This window comes from Equus quagga, chromosome 20, assembly GCF_021613505.1.
Source record: "Equus quagga isolate Etosha38 chromosome 20, UCLA_HA_Equagga_1.0, whole genome shotgun sequence".
NCBI classification, from domain to species: Eukaryota; Metazoa; Chordata; class Mammalia; order Perissodactyla; family Equidae; genus Equus; species Equus quagga.
In genome coordinates this window covers 11,970,779-11,989,728 of record NC_060286.1, presented here as the reverse complement: position 1 = coordinate 11,989,728, position 18,950 = coordinate 11,970,779, and the positions used below count along the sequence as shown (strand labels likewise).

At 38.6% G+C, this 18,950-nt stretch overlaps 1 protein-coding gene across 1 annotated transcript; it reads right to left on the bottom strand.

Moving 5' to 3' along the window:
- Positions 1–532: 532 nt before the first annotated feature.
- Positions 533–11,441, bottom strand: CCDC196 (coiled-coil domain containing 196). Its single transcript, XM_046647155.1, is given in 11 exon segments — positions 533–652; positions 822–841; positions 844–879; positions 5,819–5,960; positions 6,337–6,413; positions 6,932–7,013; positions 7,220–7,297; positions 8,946–8,996; positions 9,718–9,814; positions 11,132–11,284; positions 11,392–11,441. Coding segments are annotated over 11 exon segments (906 nt in total).
- Between the last annotated feature and the right edge of the window lie 7,509 nt (positions 11,442–18,950).

Genomic DNA, 18,950 nt, shown 5'->3' with positions numbered 1-18,950 from the left:
GGAAGGTAGAAGATATTCGAGGAATAGGTGACTAGGAGGCAGAATCAACAGGGCAGTAGGATGTGGTTGGTGAGAGAGTAAGGAGAATCTATGGAGTATAATTTTCCTTATTTTGTACCTATTTTTGCTCTTTTGCCAGTGGCGGATCTGCCCAGAATTAGACATTTCAGAGGTGGAGAGGAGCGACTTTTTATGGACTTATTAAGAACATACAATGTGGTTTGAATCTAGTCATTTCAAAATGCTCTAAAAAGCTATCATATCATACCACTGTATATCATATAATATCATATCATTTCAAATGCATATGAAAAGCTACCAAAATAACCAGAAGCTGTTTACAATCCCTAAATAACGAAATTCCTGACATGCTTAAGGCCAAGCATCTAACTAGCATTTCCACCCAGTTTGGTGGAGAGAGAGAGAGAGAGAGGGGAAACAACACTGAAACAAAGGTTTGAGAGATTTTAATTAACACCATTGGCTGTACCTCGTCTTTAAATCTGTCCAAAGCAAATGGAGTGAAAGCTTTCTATTCTTTCAGAGCTTCATCCTGCAGTGACCTCAGAAAAAGGAGCCTCCCTCTTGGACCATCAAACTGACTTTCTTTAGCTCCTTGTTGTTCTGTGTAGGTCTTTGATCCCAGAATTCGCTAAGACGGGAGAAAAACAGAAGAAAAAGACAACTAAAACATCAAAGTGTCTTTGCAAATCCCCTAAAAATATTAAATCAGAATGTATGTTAACAAATGCATTCCAAAAATCTACACCCGCTGTGTAGTCAAGTCTTTAAAATGATTTTGAAAAGAAAATAGTTCTTACCCCATTAGATTCATTTTTGCCTTAGTTGTTCTGCCCATGGTTGTGGCGCCCATAGTACCTGGTGGCAAACATTAGGAAAATGAGAGCTTCCTTTGAGAGAAAAACTAGTTTTGTTGTGAGTTGCAAGGCTATTAACATTCATCACAGTATCGTGTCATTGTGTCACTATAGGACTGACTCTGGTGTTAGCATGGATGTAGATTTTCTAATTATTGTTTTAAAAAATAACTTGACCCAACAATATATATATGTATATATTTTTTTTGAGGGAGATTAGCCCTGAGCTAACATCCATGCCCATCTTCCTCTACTTTATATGTGGGATGCCTGCCGCAGCATGGCTTGCCAAGCGGTGCCATGTCCACACCCAGGGTTTGAACCGGTGAACCCCGGGCCGCCAAAGCGGAACGTGAGAACTTAACGACTACACCACTGGGCCGGCCCCTAACCCAACAATATTTTTAAAGTTGGAGTAGTAAACCTTTTTTCTGTTGAGAGCTCATGTCCCACAGGAAAAAAATCATTTGAGGATTACATGCAAGTAAAAACAATTTTATTTGAGAGACTACAGAATGTACTTCTAATACAACTTTTAAGTGAAGAAATGGGATGATAAATCATGAAGATGTATACACACCCTCACATAACCCAGACACATATGCCACAAAAATGGCCTACTGTGGATAGTGGAGAACAAACAAACGATAAAGGCGGGGACAGGGATGAGAAAGAGGAAGCAGAGAGAATGACAGGCTGAGATAGAGGGGGGTAGGGAGGCAATGAAAAGGGGAAAAGGGAGAATTGTAGGGTGCCAAATAGGCTCTGTAGTGAGTCTGTCCTAGGTTAGGGTTGCCAGACAAGAATGTAGGACATCCAGTTAAATCTGGATTTTAATAAACACCAAATAAATTTTAGTATAAGTATGTCCCATGCAATATTTATACTAAAAAGTTATCATTTATCTACAATTCAAATTTAACTGGGCATCCTCTATTTTCTAAGTATGAGAACCCTATCCTAGACATCCTGCTGCTCTCCTGAGTGTGTGATGCAAAACAGTTTGGAATCTATTATCACTCATTGAAATAATCATACTATTAATAAAGGTATAGTTTTTTTTTTAACCTTCAAAATTTATATTTAAGGGGGCAGGCCTGGTGGCGCAGTGGTAGTGTTCGCACGTTCTGTTTCAGTGGCCTGGGGTTCGCCACTTCAGATCCCGGGTGCAGACCTATGCACTGCTTGTCAAGCCATGCTGTGGTAGGCGTCCCACATATAAAGTAGAGGAAGATAGGCACAGATATTAGCTCAGGGCCAGTCTTCCTCAACAAAAAGAGGAGGATTGGCAGCAGATGTTAGCTCAGGGCTAATCTTCCTCAAAAAAAAGTTGTATTTAAGAAAGAGAATTTTTATGCTTCTACTGGACTTATGTGGCATTTTATAGGAAGTGAAAGAATGACCTAGTTTAGAAATTAACTTCATAACCTACTAATACCATAAACCTAACCTTGACTTTCAAAAGGTTCGAGTTGCCTCAAAGCTGGAAAAAAGCCTGTATTTGAGAGTAATACTATTTATCCAAGACCTAGATTTGAGCTAGCTGTGGGTTTCCACCCCTGCCTTTCAGCAGTTTAGCTTAACACTACTATTTTCATTTTGGCAGCACCTGCTGGTGTGTATTTCAGCCATCAGGAAGAGTAATACTGAAATGAAGTAAAGGTTACAAGCGGGAAGAATGACTTGCTTTCAGAACAGAGTGAGCTATAGAATAAATAAGGTCTCAAGAGTATTCATTTCTCACCTCACTGGCCTTTCATCTGAATTTATAAGTGTAGCAAAATATTCAAATCTAACCTTCAGCTTCTTCTCAAAAGAGCTGAAAAAAAAAATGCAAAGGTTTTGGGAGGTGGGATGAGGAGGAGAGAAAAGAAGGCCATCAGAATCAAATATCTTATTATCACTGAAGGTAAACCTCCTCTTTAAACACCAGCAGGTGTGATGGGAAAGTCAGCTGAATCTGAAGATTGCTTGGTGCCGGTGCTCTCTAAGATAGATGACTGCCAAAGGCCACCAACTGCTCTCTTGACTCTACAGAAGCCAGGGAAGGGCTGCCACCCCTGTGGGTCAAATTGTAATTTTACACCGGTGGGAAAGTAAATCCCTTCAGATGTGACCTGTCTCTGGAAACACCAAAAGGAAAGACTTCACTGTAGTTATAAAATGTTTTCCTCTTCTATAAGACTAGGTGATGCAGTATGCTAAACAGCTAAAACTGATAACAACGGTAATCCTACAATCTGGACCTCAAGGGAATTTGCAAGCAGGGATTGCTTGAAGCGTAACAAAGTCAGGAATATTAACACTGGGTTGTATTTTGCCAACTGTGTAGATCACACCACTGCAACGCAGCCAACCAGCACACGGGGCAGTTGATGTGGAAGGAGGGGTTCTTGGCCAAAAGCCATAGGAGAAACCCTCCCTCTACTTGGAAATGCCTAGAACAAAAGGGCCTGTACCCTAAGGTGTGTCCAAAATGACATTCCACCCTTTTTTTCAGACAGGTTTGTGAAATTCAAGTTTTTTGAAACTAGAAGAAAAGGAACACTAGCCAGGAACACTATTAAGTGCCTAAACTTTAAAAAATCCCAGCTTGTGCAATTGGCCAACCAATTGTTTAATTCAGTGTTCCAATCACTTCATTTATCTGTGGTAGAAAGAAATAGTATTAGATAGGGATTGTGGAAGAAGCAGGCAGTGGCTGTTTTTGGAATCGAGGAAACAGTAGTTCACAGAGTGGAATAACGGGTGAGGAGTGTGCTGCAGAATACTGAATTTCATATGGTCTAACAGAGGCTGCCAGTAACACACCTCGGTGCCGAGGAGCATGACAGAAAACATCAATAGTTTCTTTCTGTCTTCATTTGATATCTAAATGTAGCACATTTTATCCTAAGGGTAATAGAAGGCTAATCTCTTCCCACAGCATTTCACATTTCCTGAATTACCACTATTTGTGGTCTAGAAGCCTAGATGTGATTGGTGCCACCCAGTGGGCTAAATGCAGAATTACTAACCTGTCAACCGTTTTGAACTGTTTTATTTATTTATTTATTTATTTATTTTATTTTTTAAAGATTTTATTTTTTTCCTTTTTCTCCCCAAAGCCCCCCGGTACATAGTTGTACATTCTTTGTTGTGGGTCCTTCTAGTTGTGGCATGTGGGACACTGCCTCAGCGTGGTTTGATGAGCAGTGCCATGTCCACACCCAGGATTCGAACCAACGAAACACTGGGCCGCCTGCAGCGGAGCGCGTGAACTTAACCACTCGGCCACGGGGCCAGCCCCCTGAACTGTTTTATTACTGAATAGATTGACCTTAGGGAGTATGATTCTTCATTGGGAGGATTATACATTAAACAGTGATGTTTGGATTCAAATCATAGCCTTTAGAGGTGGAAGAGATGAGAAATCACTACTTTAACACTGTCATTTTATAGCATATCCTAGGAGATGATATGGATATCATCTTTGGATATGGAGTCAGAAGCCTGGCTTCTCTGAACTTGTTTCTTGTTCTATAATACCTACCCCATAGAGTCATTGTGAGGTTACACAAAACCAAATGTTTTCAATATGCTCTATGATGTGTTGTGGCTGTTTTAGATAAAGAAAAAAGCTGAAATTAAATGACTTTCCCAGATCATGAGTAAGGCCTGCAACTCATGTACCTCACTCTAAATCCAGTGCCTTTTCAATTAAAATACTATTTCCCAAAATGTGATGGTGAGATTATTTTAGGTAGCAGCTGAGATAAATTTAGGAGGTGCTGGAACACAGCATTAAATACTATAAATCACAATGAGAAAATTATTTCCTTTTCACTTCTTTCAAACTTGATGGCATCAAGGAGAAAGTTTCATTTTGATGCTGGTTTTCTTTAAAACTCTATCTTGCTAATCTCATTTCCTAATAAAGATAAAACAGGTCTCAGGCTTCAGCATCTTGTCAAAACATTGAGATTTTGTTTTCTGTATATTATTATTGGGGAAAACTATATTGATTTTTCATTTAAAACAGTAATATAAATTTTATTTTCAAGGAATGCATTTAAGAAATTAAAGAAGTCAGTCTAAACAGAAAATATCAAATAAACAATAGTCCCTGTGACACAGAAGTTGGGAAACACTGAGAACCACAAAACCACCTCCCTATCATAACACTGTTGGTAACAATATTTCAACATAATTACTTTAAAAACCTCTCCATGAAGAGAACCAATATTTCTTTTGTTTTCTTTTCAATAATCAAACACTAGGTTATAAACAGGTCAACGTAATCAAAATCTAGGACTCAGATTTCAGATCCACTTGGGCACAAACAAACCCAAAGATTTTTGTACATGTGTTGTTAGAAAATGAAACTGGTCTATAATCAGTGCTCAATGAACGTGCAATCAGTAAAACACAGGAACACTGGGTCACTTGTGCCTGTGGCTACATTCATTTCCTCTAGTGATGCCATAAATTCTTTGGAGGGAAATGCTGAAACTCCCAGAAGAATATCTGGATTGATGAAACTTGTGACCATTGTCAGATGTCTATCTCCTTGGCCTGCTGTTCTGAAGTAGCAGAATTCTATTCCAAGAAAATTCATGGGACCAAACTACTCTAATTCGTAGGAAAGGGGAAGAGGTGAGGAAGAAACTAATATTTTATCAAGTGCCAACTATTTATTAATTACGTATGCTAAGTACATAATGTATTACTTAGCCTTTACAAAGGAAAATTTCATTTCCTCCAGAGGAATCCTAACCTTGGTATAAGAGCTTCTGAATAATAATAATAATGATGATGATGATAAAATTTATTATGACACTACTAACATTCAGCTTCCTGTGTGCCAGGCATTGTGTTGATCACTTTATAAATAATGGGATCTCCCATGTGAAATAAAACAAAATGAACCTCAAACTGTTTACCTATGATACTCTACCTACCTTGGGATCCAGGAGGATTAAAAAATGCTTGCTTTGTCTCAGAATTCTGCTGTAAGTACAATGATAATTTCAGGTCATCTGCCTTCCGGTAGTTCTTCAAAGCTTCCATTCTCAGCTCAATCATTTTGCTATAAAAGTCATTCTACAAGAGAACATTTTTCAAAACTACTCACATAGTGTTGGCTTGTCTAGATCCACTGTTACCCAGATCCTTTTAACTCAGAAGTTAAAAAATGATCCCATCATGCTTAGCCTTTAAAAGTTGGGCAGACGGTATATGTGATTTTTTTTCCATTTCAAATAGAACAAAATCATGACTGTAGGAAAATATGCTATTTATCCCAAGTTACTCAAGGTGAAGCTGAACTTTCTCCAGCCATCTTCCCATGAAACATTTCTTTTAGCAGGACAGTTGGTAATCCAGATGAGGGAATCAGGCTTAACATTGTGAAACTACAAGGCTTTATATTGTATGAGCGAAATGGTACCCCATGTCCAGCCTTGGAAGATGTTAGTACCTGAAGGATGTTGGCTTGTTCCTGATACCTGCCCCATGGTATTTTCCTCTGTTGCTTCTCCTGGTGGAATAAAGAGCCTCTAGGTGACAAAGTAAATTGAGATCAGAAATCAGTTTTCTCCATATGCTGCAAAGACTTTATTACAAAAATCTGGTGTCATAGATTCACTTATAAATTGGTTTCAACTGCACAATCCTCTAAATTGGCCTCACCTGTACAAACCACTTTCCAAAAGCTAAAAGTTAAATGAATAGGATCATTTTCTGTGAATGAGTTAGTTATGGGAAGATTAGATACAAGCTTAATACCGCTAAATAAAGGTTCAAAAACAAATTAACAAGTGTTTTGACATCACATAGCTATTGCAGAGCTGTCATGGTTGGTACAGCTTTTCCCACTTTGTCCTAGCTAATATGATTTCCCAGAAACTTGCAGTGTCACTCTGACTCAAATATAATATTCCAAGGGAACCAGATCTCCTATAAAATTTTGCATCAGTTCGGGAGCACACCATAGTTTAGGCAGATTGCTGCTACCTTAAAGATTTCTAATCTATCAGCTCTAAACCCACTCCCATTCAGAGAGATTGTACCACCTTCCTTGTCTCTTTCACTTTCCCTGCATGATGTCTCCAGTTCATTCTTGGTCTTCCTAGGTGATGAGAGGGTTTTGGGAGCCTGGGATGAAAGAAGAGAGCCAAAGAAATAGGAGGTCCCAGGAAAGAAATGCAATGTCTCAGCAGACAGTAAATCTGATGTACCCTACAGGCCCAGGTAGATCCTACCTATCTGCCTACCCATGTTAGCCCTGATTATCAACAGGCTGTTTCCAGCTGTGTGGCACCAACAACCCTGAAATTCTAAGTGCCATGCAGTCCACTTGCCTTTCCATCCTGCAAGTCTGCCTTGTTTTTTATCTGTGGTGCTTTTTGTTGATCACCAAGTTCTCCTGTGTCGAATGTCTGTAGAAAGACATTTTTGCAAAGCTTTAAATTGGTGGGAATTAGTGAGGGAGGGGGAAAACCAATATGGGTTAAGGCTTTTGGTTCCCGCCAGTCAGCAAGTTCTCAGGGCCTTACGTGAACAGCATCCTACCAAAGGGGTTCAGAATAAAACAAGCCATTCCGTTTGATCCCTTGAGTGTACTTATCATAATAAAACTATTAACTGAATCCTTACAATATGCCAGTTACTACTGTGAGCTACTTACTACATTACTCTATTTATACTACTCTACTACGTTACAAACATTTTCACTTAATCCTCACATGACTATTTTTATTTCCATTTTATAGATGAGAAAACTGGGACTTGAAGAGGCTAAGTCGTTTGTTTAGGGTCACACAGCTAGGAAAGCAGAGCTGGAATTTGGACCAGATCTCTTGGGCTTTGAAGCCTGTTCTTAACCACTCAGCATTCTGCTCTTCTCTCTCCATTTCTTCCTGTCTAAAAATACAGGTGGGAAAAGTCAATCACAAGCTAAAGTGTATGGACATCCCTTATAAAAAGTCTTATGGGAGCTCTGGAGAAACTGGATTTTGATAGAGGAATTTTGCTGGCACATTTCCTATCATGAGGACTCAAGAACTCAGGAACTATAACTTCTGGCAATTCATAGAACTGATTTGTAGCTGCCACTGAGAACTAGAAGCAGATCTCAGGACAAGATGCAGGGCTCGATGGTATCTTGCTTATGTGCGGAAAGGTGAGATGAAAAAAACAGTCAGATATCACACCATACACCTGTTTATATCACAAGACACAACCTGCTCTTCTAGTCTCGCAGTTTGTGAAAAAGCACTTGGATCCCAAGGCCTTAGACCACAAGGGAATTTCCATCCCTGCCTGGTTTTCCAGCAAAAGTCCCTACTATTGTTATCTTAAACAATGCCATGATTATTGCAAAATCAGAATTATAATTAGGTGTTCCTTCACCTTACATTTATTGATTGTCTACTATGTTCCAAGCATTCTGCTAGTGCTAGGGATTCAGAGATGCACAAAGCAAACAAGATACTGGAGGAGCTTACATTCCAGAGAGGGGCAGGGAGACAAGGAACGAGTTAAATAATACTTATAACAGAATAAAAATAATAATAAACTTATATTATAAAAAGTACTATGGAGGACACGAACAGAGTTGTATAACAGAAAGGGGGGGGGCGGTGTCCTATTTTGGATGGAGTGAACAAGGAGGGTTGCCTGAGGAGGTGACATTTAAGCAGAGACCTGAAGGATGAGATAAGAAAATAGCATTATAGGCCTGGGGGGAAAGCAAGAGCAAAAGCCTTGAAATAGGAAAGGTTTTGGTATGTTTGAGAAACCAGCTCAAGGAAGCCAGTGTGGGAGAGGAGGACTTCTATGAGAGGACTAGGAGGTAGGCAAGAGCCAGATTATGCCACAATAAAGAGTAAAGGGTTTTCATAAGAAGCGTGACATGATTTGATTGTTTAAGAAAGGTCGCTCTGGCTGCCATGCAAAGAATGGATTGGCATGAGGCATAGGTGGGAGCAGAGACATGAGAAAATGAGGTTGGGGAGCAAAGGAAAGGGAAGTTCTTTGCATTATGGTCCGTGAGACAATACTTTCAAGAGATCCTTAGAGGCACACCTTGTTCCATAGCATCTCCATTTCCTTCCGAAGCATCTTGTTTTTCCTTTCCTGTTGGAGGAGGAGAAAACCAAACAAACAGAAACATGTGTTTGTCCAGTCATTGAAGTGAAGTTGGAAGAAATTAGTGAGTAAAGGGAGGAGAGGAGTTCAGGGACATAGTAAACCAGAGAGCAAGGCAATGAATGGGCCTAACCCCAAATCCAGGAACATGAGTCATGAGTTTGATGATGACGATAATACAAAAAAAATAATTTTGAATAACTTTAATTATGGTAGTTGTGGTATACATATCAATAGAAATGAGTTCCTTACACTTACAACACTTGATAGTCTAATCTTATGGCAATTTTCTGTGGCTTAGATCACTAATTTCTAGTTCTTAAGGTCTTATACAGTGTTAAGTTTTAAAAATCTTACATGAATCTCTCAGAGAAAACTACTTCTTTTCTTTTACTTTGGTAGGTATTTTCTATTCCTTCTGAAATGTGAAGAGTTAATATGCTTGTGTTCATTAACCCCCAGATGAAAAATTTTTTAAAAAGTCAAAGAAAAAGAACCTTTGCTAGCTGGTCCTTGTTCTCCCCAGTGTTTCATCTGACTCCCTTCAGATCACTCTGGACTTTCTAGATCACGGAGATGTGAGAGTTGAAGCATCAGATGCCAGAGATGAGCACTCTGTCTTTCCTTGTCAGATTAAACATCCAGCGACAGGAATGGAATTGAACCCTGTTCAGGACGCCATGCCCTGGAGTGCCCACCAATGTCTTACCAGATTCTGCTTCATCTCTTCTGCTTCTTTAATGAGCTCCATGACTGAGGATTCCTCAGCACTCTTCCCTGACATGATCTGCCTCATGATGTGCAGACTAGGAGGAAGAGAGAGACATCATAAAACATAACACTTCATAAAGAGGAATATTAATATTCTGCAACCAGTCAGAAAGTACTCTACCACAGGAGTGAGATGGGGGCTGAAATCACAAGAGTTATGGGAGTCCTTCTGGCTATAGATGGTCTCTATAGGACAATTCCATTCCTAATTGACATTTGCCTTATCTGTACGCTCTGTAATGAATACTGTGTTCTATAATGAATTCTGTGCTTTTTAATGCTCAAAACTTTGATATCCAACAGCCAATGAGATTCCTCTCCATTCCTTCAGAAGAATGTTTTGGTGTATGACTTTTGGGGTAAAAGGGGCACTTTTGAAGAAGGAGGTCGAAGAACCTATTGTCTTCAAGATAAATCCCAGAATGATTCCCTACCCCATTCCTGTCCATCTCCCTCACTTTACTTCTTCTTATAAAGACATTTGAGGTAGTTGGGGAAACCACTTACAGTCTTACAGTAGCCCCCAGAGAATCCAAGCCATCAAGAAGTTTCTAAAAAAATCTGAATCAATAGCAAGTCTTTGACTGTTAGAGAGGATATCCTTTAAAGGCATTAGTTAATTTATGTTTATGTTAATTGTAGTTTTCCCTCCTCCATTATAAGGAGAGAAGCAAGCTTTTGTGTTCTCTTGCCCTGAGAAAAGTCTGAGTTTCTGGTTTGTAAGCAGTTGATGCTTGACCACAACTTTCTGTTTGACTTTTGTTCTCCAAAAGCTGAGCTCCCTGAGATGCTTATGGTAAGGGTAGAAAATGAAGGTAGACCACTTAAGGTGAGATTTTCCTAGACTAGAAAGAAAACAGAGAGTTGGTGGGTCCCAAGAACAGTGAGTTCCCTACTGAAGAGTTAAGACCTCAATGGGGTAGTATATTTAGAGAGGTCAGACCCCAGTCCAGAGGATTCCTAGGCTCAGAAAAGATTGCCATTCCACTGCTTGGCATGGGAAGAGCAGTCATCTATCCTAAAGTGATTCCACAAACATGATTAAAGAGCTATCAGTGAGACCAAGATAGACTGAAAAATACTAAAGGCTTTTATCTGTTTCTTGGGTGGACACCCTAGGGAAGAAGAAGAAGAACTGTAGCCCTGTGAGATGAGGGTTGAGTCATATTTAATTTTACTAAAAGAAAATAAAGGGCTCCTTGCCACTCTGATTTTGTGGTTACAAATTCTTTACCTACGATGGGTGAATGTCTAAACTTTTTTTTAAAAATGTAAATTTTCATTGCTAATCCTATGGATTAAAGTTCTTCAACCTTTCTTCCTCTAGGAAATCCTGAGCAGGGAGCCCCTACCTTCTTTGTTTTTCCTCCAAGTTAGACATTAACTTCTGGAATAAGAGGTTGTTCTTATCTTCTTGAGGTTTAAGCATCTCTAGTAGTTCTTGCTTCCTCAGCTTTAAGTCCTCGTTCAATTCCTTCAAGTAGTTGTCATCTATTTTAGAACTTCTGTGGGAAGACACGCCACAATATCTGCCTTTAGCCTGGGTTAATGGTAGAGACCCTCTCTTCCCTCCTGGGTAGTTACCACTTGGCATCTTCTGTCAAAGACTCACCTTGTTTTTGAGGACAAGTAAGATCCTGGAGAGTTTGAACTGCTTGTCATCTTGAAGGGAAATTTCTACTCTAAGAATAAAGAGGTCTTCTGGAAAATGTGTGCCTTCTTGTTCCTTTCAGTTAAGTCATCTTTTTTTGTGCTGGTGCTCTTGAAATTCCTGTTGGACTGGACTGATTTTAGCTACAGCTTGAGGTCACAATGACCCTAAGACCACAGAATCAGCAGGTCTTTAAAGTAACTCCAAGATCAATGAGAGCTTGTTGACTGAAAGTACAATGAACTACATCTGATCAGTTCTTGCCTTAGCTCTAGCCATTGCCAAAAATTTTATTCTGAAGTCTTTGATTGAATATGATAGAATCACAGCACATCTGTATTATGGAATTTCTGTTGTGTTAGAAAATGGTGGCCTGTCAAAAATAACACATCAACACCATCTTCCATGGCAATTAACCTCTAAGGAATGCCTACTATCTGTAGAGCACAGTGCTGGATTCTGTGAGTGAGGAAAAGATAAAGATAAAACATCTACTTTCTAGGGATCTTAGGATAAGGAGGGGATACCTCTACGGGACATTTTAAAAAATAGAGGCTAAACTGGTAAATACAAGATATGGATATAATATTGAATAATATATGACCCAACTGTCATTATTTTCCTATCTTTAAAACTTGATATATCACAAGGGCAAGGTAGAATCACATAGGACATGTAGTGAGAGGATATACTTTGTGAAACATTCATGCTGTCAATGTCTTTCCACAGCCAGGCCCTTTCCTGAGAGTCTGTAATTCTTGACTTACCTCCAGATTCTGATTCTGCCTCAATTTTCCTCTCCTAATTAGAACCACATTTCTCCTAGACTCTAAGAGCTCCTGTCTTCATCTGTGTCATTTAGTGAGCAGAAGATAACCCAAGAGTTGCGCATTTGTTTCTTCATGCCTTTTATTTTTTATTTTTATTTTTTCTTAAAGATTGGCACCTGAGCTAACAACTGTTGCCAATCTTCTTTTTCTTTTTTTTCTTTCTGCTTTTTCTCCCCAACCCCTCCCAGTACATAGTTGTATATTATTAGTTGTGAGTCCTTCTAGATGTGGCATATGGGATGCAGCCTCAGCATGGCCTGACAAGCGATGCCGTGTCCGCACCCAGGATCCAAACCAGTGAAACCCTTGGCCGCCGAAGCAGAGTGTGCAAACTTAACCACTCGGCAACCGGGCTGGCCCCTCTTCATGCCTTTTAAACACAGTTTTAGGGCAGTATTTTTAGTGAGATTCTCAAATGTGAATTGTCACATCAGTTTCAAGTATTCACAGAGCATTTCCAGGTATTTTCTAGGGGCATTCTCCAAAGTAACTTAAACCCTTTGTCTTTTGGGAAATCTTAAAGGCAGAGTATTGTAGTGGAAATAACATAAGATTTAGTTTGTCTTGGTTTGAATCTCAGCTTCAATGAGAGCCGTGAGCTGACTATGAGCAAGTTACTAAATTCTCTGAGTCTCAGTTTCTACTTTTATAAAAATTAGAATGGTAAATAAACAGGTGAAATGTCATATTATGTGAAGTTCCTGGCTCATGTCAGTCGTTTACATTTTAGCATGTTTTTGGTCGGTTTCGGCTTGGGGCTTGTTTAATGCTCTAAGTGGTCAAACAAAAAAAATGATTATATGAAGCTAATGAAGCTTAAGCTTCAGAGTCCTTCATTTTCACAGACCTCTTCCGAAGGCCCTGTCCCTCATTTTGTATCCATAATTTTTTATTCCTTTTTGGAAAGAGAGTACTCCCCCAATTATACACATTTCAGGGTCCCACAAAGCCTGGAGCTACCCTTGCTTAGATAGGATATATAACCCTTCTAAGTATCTTCTACATCAAAACTTCTCTTTAGGCAGTTTCTACAAATACTTTTCTAAAACATACATGTGTCACTTATAAGTTTTATATGATAGCTGGTATAATATGACATCATTAGAACAGCCATATCAGGTGAAGCATAATGTAATTCACATTGGTTTTTTTTAGGAATTCTCATGAAAAGTTTGGGTTAAATGATGGTGAGCAAACTTCACCCAGTTAAAAGAAGGAACCAAGTGGGCTAATTATTATTAGTGGCTTTTTAGACTGCAGGTGTGGCAGGTGGTACCAAATAGGAGAGGACAAAAATGGCACTGATCACTAAAGCATGGACTCTTTAAATTTCATGTCGTGACATTTGGTTGAGAGAATTATGTTAGAATTTTAAAATATTTAATGGGCGGGTAGCATCCCAACTCACCATCCTTTCTGTCCTTGGTTGTGAAAGACTGAACGTGGAAGAACACTTGCTATTCTGATGCGTTCTTTCCTGCGGCCAATCAGCACCTTTATTTCCTAACGTTCCGATGCTCATTTCTTCAACTTGGAATAAGATTTCCAAGAAGGATATTTCCCTGTAATAATGTACACAGACTTTATAGTAAAGAACTTAAAAACGAAAAACAGCATTGAAATGGGATAAGTGATACACTACATTATCTCTGGGACAGAGGAAGCGAGGGTAAAGCTACAGATGACTGGAAGTGGAAAGGAGGGAAACTGAACATTAATTTTTCCTGAACCAAGAACTTGGGTTATCTGTTGATTGAGGAAGCTTGGTAGGAAACTTTGGAAGAGTAATGACTTGAGGATGGGAATAGCACCTGAGCAGTGGAAAAGGAAGCTAACCAGGCAAGAATGAAAGAATTGCCAAGTAGTGCTAAGAGTCAAGGTGAGTTTGGGAGATGCAGATTTTCATGGCATGGAGCAGCAGTTACACAATTTCTCCAGCAGTACTTGGAAAACTAGCAGCAATAGTAGAGAGAACAGGTGATTATTTGACTCTGAGCTGCAACTTGGCAGAATAGATAAGCAGAAGTTCAACAGAGTAATGGGACTAATAGTGCTGGTGACAGTATCCATCAAAAAGCTGATCATTGTGTTCAGGCTATGCAGGGAAGAAAATGAAGAAGGGGATGGCTAAGAGGGGAAATTAGAAAGGGGTAGAGTTTAAAGAGTCTGGGGTGGAAGATCAGGAGGTTCTAGTCAGTGAATATACTTCTATGAAATAACTTGTGGAACCTCATCACTGTTTAGATAAATTATAGTAGCAATTCATGATTTTTTTCTGCAGTCAACTTTCTGCTGTTTCCTTGTCTCTGCATAATATTCACTGAAATTCATGTGGTACCTCAAAATAGGCCTTATAACAAGCTATTCACAATGACCTCATCCAACATTATAGCATTTGGTTTTAGTATCTGTTAAGAAAAAGTGTGATTGCGCTATAATTAGAGAACTCAGAGCAATAACATTTTAGTGTTAGTTTTACCAGTAGAAAATCAGATTAGTCTAATTAAGCAAGGTCTCCAAGAGTAGAGGCAATTATTTTCTTATTAAAGCAAAAAAAAAAAAAAGAGAGAGAGAGAAAGAGAGAGGCTTTCTTATTCTTGCCTCCCTCAGCTTTGGTCTTGGCAATGAAATTACGGCACACCTCAGGGAGGAAACATGAGGACCTTCTGCTCCTTTCTGACCCAGAGCCAGGTCAATCCTTGAGGAGATTATAAGGATTTCATTAACTAAAATAAAGAGAGAAGTACTGGCAAAATCACAATGGCAAAACTTGTAGGCTGTGCAAGATCTTCCACATCTCCCTACGCTGTTTGTTTTAACCATTTTGTCATTTGCTTCACCTTAACCCTTGCTATAGCTGCCCCAAGCTAGGCTGCATCTATATTTGGAGTGAATCCAGGTAGTTAAGAAGATTGAGATAAATTTAAGGACTCGTGAATTCTCTCTGTTATTGTTGAGATCTTTTTAAAAGCAATGCATTCTCTAAATGTGTCCAAGCAGTTGGTACAATGGTCTTCAAACTGAGGTATGTGAACTTTCACAAACACTTTTCAAGAAATGTGGAAACAAGGGCAGTTTTCAGGGAATCTTTTGCTGGATCCTCAATTTCCACAAGTACTCTTTTTCTAAAATGGATCTGCCTGAAAATTCCCCTTGGCCTCTTTTCTCATCTCCCCTACCCTCATCACACTTTCCCACTTGTTAAAATGGAATACCTTTCAACAATTTGAAATCTTACTTCATTGACTTACTTCAGTGATTTGCTTTGGGGGCGTTTACAAACCTCTAGGGCAAGACACAGTTCAAAAATGTTGGTGTTGGGGTTAAAGAGAGTGAATGATAGTGACTGGATTACAAATTCTTTTGTAGGTCAGATGGTTTCCAATTCTTTGCTTTCAACAAAATTGATGGATGACCTAATAAAATTGTCAGCTTAGATTTATTAAAAATTAATGTTGATGATAAATTACTATATGGGTTTTAGTTTATAATTCAGAAGGAGTTCAAAGATTTGAGTGACACTGCTATAATCAAATACCTTCCATTCCCATCTACTTGTGTAAACAAGTTTTCTCAGGGAGTATTGTACGTAAAACAAAAAATATGAATAAAATTGATGCTGAAGACTGTCTTATTCCAGCGATATGTAATATTCACCTATGAATACATCAACTAAATAGGGGAAAACAGTCTACCCATCAAACTAATCGAAGCATCTCCAAAATAATTCATTACACCTAAAAAGTATTTATGCTAATGCAATTGTGAAGAAATTTTAACACTTAGAACCTTAAGGTCACAGGGAATAAAAAAATAAAATTTCAACCTACATACATATTTTCCAGGGACGTATGATGGGGTGATTAAAACAAAGACTTCCAAGCATAAAATACGTTGCATTTGAATAAAATTCTGTGGAGGAAGTGGGATGGAAACATGAGTTCAAGGAGAAAATGTAAAAATTTTAACTGCTAAAGAAGAGCTTGTTCATATATTTAGATTTTTATTGGATATGGGTTTTTAAGCTGAATTGTATACATTTTAAAGTGATATAAAAGATTTGTTTGGAAACATCAGTGTTACAATACACTTTTCAAATGTCTTTTTGTGACTGGTTAAACTTACAACAAAAAACTCGAGATATCAACCTAAAAACATGTGAAACGATACCTAATTTTTCAAAATTCTTTTAGAACATACAACCAAAATAAAAAAAAAAAGTCTAAAGACCGCTGTTCTAGGGCAGTGGTTCTCGGCTCTGATGTATTTAGGAATCCCCTGGGAATCTTGTAGAAGCTGCAGATTTCCTGGCTCATCCCCTAGAGATCCCTTCTCTGTGGATCTGGAGAAGGTGGGTTTTAACAAGTGCTCCCTGGTGACTCTGATGTGTGATCTGTGGACCGGCGTTTGAGAAAAACTGCTTCAAGGTTTCTTCTAAGACCACAATGCATCAGCAGAAAGCTGCTTACTTGAATCATCTTTTTTCTGGGCCATCTGTAGACGTGCTTCTTCTGAGTCATATTTTGTGTCACCTCTTCACCTTTTACTTGGGATACCCTGAGGAAATTTTATGAAGGCTTCCTGTATTTGTAAAGAAAATTATCCAAGACATCATTCCATCACCAACTCTCTTCAGCCACCACCACTGCCCACAGGTGACCACACATCATAAATTTCTTTCAGAATTTGGTACTAAAGAAAGTATTGCTTCTTCAGTGAAATATTCGCATGTATTTTTCCTTAGGGATAAATCAGTAAACTAGTTTTGTTTTTCTTTTCTTTTCTGGAATCTCAGAGATGATTTTGTGACTTTGGACGTTTGGGTCCTAACACCTGCTTATGGTCTTCTAACCTAATACTTTTCTTGGTCCTGATTTTTTTAATGTTTTTTTCTTTTTTATTATTTTAATAAATTACTTCTCATCCTTTCTAAAAAAGTATAAATAAGCAAAAATTATTCTCTTTGCATACATTTTTAAAATATATGGATATAATAGATTGGAATGAAATGCATTTTCTAGTTTGTTCATCTACGTGTGTGTTTGTGTATGTGCACACATCTGTAAAGAAAGCTTATTTTACTTGCAGGAGTAGAGAATGATTGACGGAATTTACTGTTATATTTTGAGTGTACTCAGCTGTAAGGCATATTGGGATTTCAGGTGAACAACTGGGTAAATGAGGGGTAGGACAGACTAGAAGGACTTGAGTGCCTAGATGGATGCTCAGGCTTCAGTTCCATCAGGCAATTGTAGTACATAGCAAATAGGAAAAGTAGAATCTCTTAATATGGAGGAGTCTAATTAGTCCATAAGGAGATACAAGGTCCATACAATTTACCTTAAAGGAGGTCCAGATCCCACAGGCTAGTGAGAATGAGGGTGGCAGTATTCCTCCAAATATATCTTAAATTTTTTGACAGTTCTTGAAAATAATGTTTAGTAGAGGGTAGAAGCTAGTAATATGTATTCAAAAGTCATTTATTTGTCCTATATTTTAAAAATCCTATTATATGTCCTAGACCTGCCCAGCCTCAAGATTACAAAGTCAAATGAGACAAATAGGATAGAATCCTTGCTCTTAGGACTTTCCAAGCAAGGACTGGAAATCCTGCAAGGGCTACCAGCCATAGGTCTCCATTTGTAAATTAGAAAAAGATATCCCTTCTTGGCAATAAGGCCGCTTAGGTGCAAGGCCTAGCAAGGGGAAGGGATGAGGGCGGCCCCCACTTGCCTCCTTGGTGAGAGAATCTTTGTCAGAGCACACCTGTGCAATCATATGCAGAGAAGGTGCCTTAAATGAGAGAACCTGGCAGGGTATGAGTGCTAAGTGTAAATGCAGAGCTCTTTGCTTGGTGAGACCATGTGGGGATAGAGGACAGCAGAGGCCTAGTCTACAGTGGGGTGTGGGGATGGGAGCCACCACTCAGCTCCAGCTGAAAATGCAGAACCAATCTTGCCAATTCTTAATGACTTTCAAGAGAAAATGGAAACCTAATTTTTTTTCGATCTCTTGACTATTAAATGTCACGTGGACCAAACAACATATTTGTGGGCTTCGTTTTGCCTGCAGACTGCCATTTTGGAAACTCAATTCAAGAAAAATCAATTCTTTTTATGCGTGTGTGTTCTAAGTTTTTCTCTTTGTTTTTCTTTTTTCTTGCATTGAGATGATGATTTTTAAAGAAGGCCTTTAAATCCAAATAACTCAAGCAGTGTTTTGCTTAAATCCTGTGAAACGTCAATTTGATCTCGTTTCCTAATTTGGTGGATTTAGGTTCAGTATGTCAGAAAGTGAAGGACAGAGGTAACACTTTTCAAAATAAAATGAAAACCAAAACCCCAAAACAACAGACATTTTTTGACATCTATTGTTAGGCATTATGGAGGACATAAAAAAGTATTACATAGATCAAATGTAAAATTTGTAAAGGGTTAGGGTGTATATAATGCATTCAGATTAGATAATCCAGTCATATTGCATAGCCAGAATCAGAAGGAGGCTCAACAGCCTAAACTGAACAGAGAATTCTCTAGTTGTGGTTTAGCCGTAAATAAAGGTTTATTCACTACTTCAACTGAAAAAACTGAACAACCTCAAGTATTCCTCTACTGTAATTTCCTTAATTTAGTAATAACCATGTATAATTTTAGGCACTACAAAATAAAAATAAATACCAAATTATATACC